The 5,120-nt window shown below is 40.7% G+C and overlaps 1 protein-coding gene across 1 annotated transcript; it reads left to right on the top strand.

Annotated features, from left to right (window-relative positions):
- Positions 1–772: 772 nt before the first annotated feature.
- LOC149324849 (kunitz-like toxin PcKuz1) lies at positions 773–3,950 on the top strand. Its single transcript, XM_089565211.1, has 3 exons — positions 773–909; positions 2,354–2,380; positions 3,712–3,950. Exons 1-3 carry the CDS (start codon positions 837–839, stop codon positions 3,870–3,872), a joined length of 261 nt encoding a protein of 86 aa, XP_089421337.1. The 5' UTR covers positions 773–836; the 3' UTR covers positions 3,873–3,950.
- Positions 3,951–5,120: the final 1,170 nt, after the last annotated feature.

Raw genomic sequence — 5,120 nt, 5'->3', positions numbered from 1 at the left:
TAGCCTGAGTCGCTTTGGGACGGAAAACCCGCCTAAACCAAACCAAACCTAAGGTTAATATAAAGGTCGACAACAGCCTACATTCCTTCTGCTTGAAGATCTCGAGTTCCACCTAGGTTTCAGCGGGAATAGAATGGTTTACAACAAACTGATATTTGGCAAATGTGTTGTTCAATTAATTTATTTATTTGTAAATACTGCAATCAGCAGACGTTGGTTTTAGCTTGGTGGTACATGCATGGTTAAAAAATGCACTTAGCACTGGTTCTACAATAGAAATCACAAGTAACACATTTGGAACAGCTAGGCTGAACCAGACTAAATAAGTAAAAAGCTAAATTATCACGCACAAGGTTACACCAAAGAATAAAACTCGCAAATAATACATGAAAAAACATTATTCTAAACTTCATAAAAGCGCAGTTTTGGTGAAAAGATGGCGTTGTTTTTCCACTGATTCCACTCAACTATTTGAGGAGGTGGGTGGGGGGGAAGAATAACTGAAAGTGTTGCTGCGCTGTTTCAGAGCTGCCATTTTTGTATACTGAAGTGCTCTACCCGTTTTGCGCGAAATTTGAAATGCCACGTGGCGGTTAACCGAGGTATCGTACCTAGCTGTGGCTGTGTGGGGAGAAAAAAAAAATACCAACACCTGAGTAATACGTGCGCCGCTAGAACGCAAAAGAACGCCCGGATAACAAAATTCTACCGCACGTGCGCAGGAAAATTGTCGGATTTTTTCCTCAATCCTAGTGCGTTTTATTTTCGAGGGGACGAGTCGAGCGCGTAAAAGTGGAACCATTTCATCGCGATAATAACCTATTCATTTAGAAGCCATGAACGCAGCTCTGACTTTATTGACGGTGGCGGCTCTCTTCGCTACCACTGCATATGGACAACCCCACTGCGGTAAGATTTCATAGTGTAAAAAGTTTAGCGTAACCTGCCCATCAAAATAGTTTCAAGGAATCAGCCTTGTTCTAGAATCTGTAGAGAGCTGAACAAAAACATTCTTTGTCTGCTTAGAACTATATTTCGCTTAAAAAAAAGAAACGTGCCGCAGCAGCCATGAGCTGAGCCTGAGGGAGATTGAGAGAACTATTTTTTTTGTTTCAGTGGCTGGTGCGGGTCTCAGTATTAGTCACCAGGTGGCAATAAGAAAAGAATATTTACTAGAAAGGAAAAAAACGCGGATAAAAATTGCTGAAACCTTTTTATGTTACAATTTAAGAATATATCTTTGCTTAGTCACAATATTAAAGCTCACGAAGCCAAATAACTCACGTTAACTTTGGCCGGTTCCAGATAAAGAAAAGTATAAAACCGGTAAAGGGGTAGCAGGTGATCAGTTCACTTAATGTTGATAGAATCACTCAGCTTGAATGCGCACTGCAATTTTTTAGTTCACGTGTTTTCAGCTGCCTAGCTACGCTATCCCAAAAATATTCTGCTAAGATTGCTCCTTGTCCCCTCCAGCTAGGAAACTCCCGATATTAATAAAAAATATCAGGCCAAAAGAAGCTTTTATCCGGCTTAGTTGTATTTTGTACGTTATTTTTTGGAGGAAAGGATTAAATAGATATTTGCGAGAAAAAGCAAATCCCCAACCACTGTGATCTATGTTTTGCTGGAGTCGTTGCTCGCATTAGTAGTGTTGAAGGCATTTCGGTATCATGCTTGCTCCCCTGAGGCTAAAAACTTCCATCTGTTGTTTCCGTTGTATTGTCGAGCTTGTTCTGTGTAATTAATACTTATTTTGCCTTGTTCTCCCACATTATTTTTATACGTACTTATTTCTATGAACTTTCCACTTAGAATTGCGTATTGGCATTGTGTAAATTATTTTGTAAGATTTTCTGTGTATAACTAACATTTTTTGTTCTATTCTGCAATCTGTAAAAGCATCTGTTGTTATACTAGAATTTTGTCCTCACCAAATGCCATGTAAAGGGTGCTCGAACGTAATCAAGTGGACTTGCTTCACTTTTTGTTCAAGCCCTTTCCGTTGTTTCGAACGGAAATAAACTCAATTCAATTCAATTCAAATTCAATCTCAAAGGCCTCAAAGGCTGGCAAGAGTTGAAATGCGAGGCGAAAGCGGGTGAAGCGCTGCACGCATACATAGAGGAGAAGCGGTTTGCTAGGGAGGAAACATCTCTCTCTGACCAAATAAAGAACTCAATTCCGGAATGCACAAACTAATCAGTTAAATAAGCCGTGTTCATTGGTTTTGAGGAAGCACCTTGTTTTGCTGAGTGGCGTGGTGGCAGGACTCTTGGGACTTAGAAATAATTCCGTCTGTCCGTCCGTCCGTTCGTAACTATGTAACTATTTGATGCGTTTGTTCTTTCAGATCCTCCAACATGCACCTACCCATCAGGTACGTGTTAGAGATGCTAAATAGTTCTGCTATTTTGATTCAATATTTTACATTGTGTAAGTCTTCTAAACATAATGATTTCTACCAAGAGTTGTCTTCAATTCCCAGGCCACCGCGGTTTACGTTTTGTTGAAAAGCGGAAACTTGTCGTCGTTTCTCACTGATTAGTTGAGTTGATGGAAGGACGAAATTTATACTTACGCTGAAAGGCTTGAAACTGGCTGGGCATTGGGAACAGGCATCAGCTCCTGTTGACAGTTGAGGACCCTAATGTGTTTTCTTGGCTTTTGAGTCACAGCAAGCATAAAGATGAATAATGTATTGGTAAGAGGTCTCTACATTATGTTTTGTATGCTAGACAAACTGGGCATAACTTTTCTTCCGTAGTCGGAGAAGACTTAACTAGACAATCCGATCACCTATAATTGCGATCTTTTCACACAGTGCTTTTTGTGCGCAGAACTAAGTAGCTAGAAAAGGGAAAAGCTATTTTGCGCAAATTAAAAAAAATAATTGCATTTTGCTTTGTTTTCGAGTACAACAGAAAGAAAGAAAAGCGCATTTGCTGGCAACACAGCGTTAAATGGAGTAATAAAGACTGAACCGTGTTTAGGAGATGCAGGCGGTATTTAGCACTGAAAAACTGAGCAAAGCTTTTAGACAAGCTCTTTTGAAGTCATTTTGTGCTAAATTTACTTTGAGAATGAATACGTCTTGTGGAACTGACCGAATTGTCCTGTCTGTACCAGAAATGAGTAGTGAATATTCACTAGCAAATATCATATGCACTGCTCCACATTACTCCCCAGAAGCAGGACTGGCGATGAACTGACATTAGCTTGAATGTTGTCTTCTAGTTGCTTCTTAAAAAAAGGCTCACTATGGGAACAAAGCTGATAGTTTCAGGAAATTAAAGCAATTGTGAAAAAGTCGGAATGAGGGTTGGACATTTACGTACAGCTAAAATTGCCTATCGGAATGCATAGATTTTACAAGGATTATTTGAACGGACCAAACACACTTAAATAATTTTCTTTCTTAACTCTTTACAATTTTTCAACTAAATTACACGCAGGTGCTTCGAATGACAGCCAACAATACTTTCCAGTGTAACATTCTTTTTTTCAGTGACGCTCTTGCTCCTAGTGCATGCTACATAATAGACGAAAGAAGTTGTTACTGTAAAATACTGCGGAAGAATTATTTATACAGCTTACATTCCGGGGGAGCAGAAGGCGCTCAGAATTTAGTGGCTGTCTCCGAGGCAGCACAGTGAGAGCCAGCGTTTTTTCGTAAGCCTTGACGTGATTAATGTGGTATCTTCGGTGCAGGTTGCTATCAAGCCAAGATTCGTGGACCATGCATCGGGGCTTTCAATAGGTACTACTACAACTCTCTGAGCAAGAAATGCGAGCCATTCAGTTATGGAGGATGCTGCCGAAACTGCAATAATTTTCCAATGAAGGCAGATTGCGAGACAAAATGCCTGTAGTATTTACATCATGATTTTCATGGTTGCCACTGTGTGATGTGCAACCGCCATGGAAAAAGTGAACATGAAATAAATGACAAAGCGGATCTCCTTTGAACTTTTGGTTGCTACGGCATAGTGAGACAGAGAAGCACAGAAACCGGCTGAGCTATGAAGTCTTAAAACAATGCTGAACACTGATTCATTTTCTACGTGGAGTGAATGGTACCCTTCATTACCAATTTTCAGGTGTGTTTGCATATACCCCAAAATCGCGGTGACCCAGTAGCCATGCCATAAAACCATCTACGGCCCTTTCCTTAGTAAATATTATGGAACATTTCTGCTATTCTCTAGAATTTGCTGCAGCTGGCAGTACCGCACAGTTGTAATTGCGAGCAAGGCACGAGCCTTGAATCTGCACCTACATCTCAGGACTACTATAGCAGGGTGGTCTCTGTATGACACGCACCTTTCCACTTTGATACAGTCCTAAAGTTACCTCTCTCATTTAAACCGTCCGAAAGAGACGCTGAAATATAGGTGTTTCTTTTAGTCGGCCTGTCCGTGAATCTACATGAAGAAAAACTTCCTCGCGACCTGAGCTAAATTTCAGAACTGTTAATACTTGACACGGTGCGGGCAGCGAACTTGAGATGTTATGCAAAGCAGTTGAGAAGACGATTCTTGCGAAAACAGGTTTTAGTACCATTTTCACAGCGAATCATCTTTACGCAAGAGCAAGCCAAGAAGGACTCATGAAATCACGTGCAGAACACAGGTAATGCTGGCGAATACTGAGAAACGCACCATCATAATTTAATGTTTCCACCAAAAAAGTTTCTAAAAGCACTTTTGAATTTTATTTACGCGAAATATTTGTTTTCAATGTAGTTCAGCTGGCATTGCTTCGATATAGAGAGCGACCAGCAGTGCGATGGCTCCCGGGAAATGCATAGAAGCCTCGTTGGCCAACTTTACGCAAGAGCAAGCCAAAGGGGCTCATAAAGTTACGTGCAGAACACAGGCAACGCTGGAAAATACTGAGAAACGCACCATCATAATTTAATGTTTCCACCAAAAAAGTTTCTAAAAGCACTTTTGAATGTTATTTTACGCGAAATATTTGTTTTCATTGTAGTTCAGCTGGCATTGCTTCGATATAGAGAGCGACCAGCAGTGCGATGGCTCCCGGGAAATGCATAGAAACCTTGTTCGCCAACTTTACGCAAGAGCAAGCCAAGGGGGCTCATAAAGTCACGTGCAGAA

This window comes from Amblyomma mixtum, unplaced genomic scaffold (genome assembly GCF_055824585.1).
Source record: "Amblyomma mixtum isolate Tamu unplaced genomic scaffold, ASM5582458v1 scaffold_13, whole genome shotgun sequence".
Classification (NCBI taxonomy): domain Eukaryota; kingdom Metazoa; phylum Arthropoda; class Arachnida; order Ixodida; family Ixodidae; genus Amblyomma; species Amblyomma mixtum.
This window is presented reverse-complemented; position numbering and strand designations above follow the sequence as displayed.

Bases quoted from the DNA above. Each gene is read 5' to 3' on its own strand.
- LOC149324849 (XM_089565211.1), top strand. From the start codon at position 837: ATGAACGCAGCTCTGACTTTATTGACGGTGGCGGCTCTCTTCGCTACC. The intron at 910-2,353 runs GTAAGATTTCAT...TTGTTCTTTCAG, and splicing joins ATATGGACAACCCCACTGCG to ATCCTCCAACATGCACCTAC. The intron at 2,381-3,711 runs GTACGTGTTAGA...TCTTCGGTGCAG, and splicing joins AACATGCACCTACCCATCAG to GTTGCTATCAAGCCAAGATT.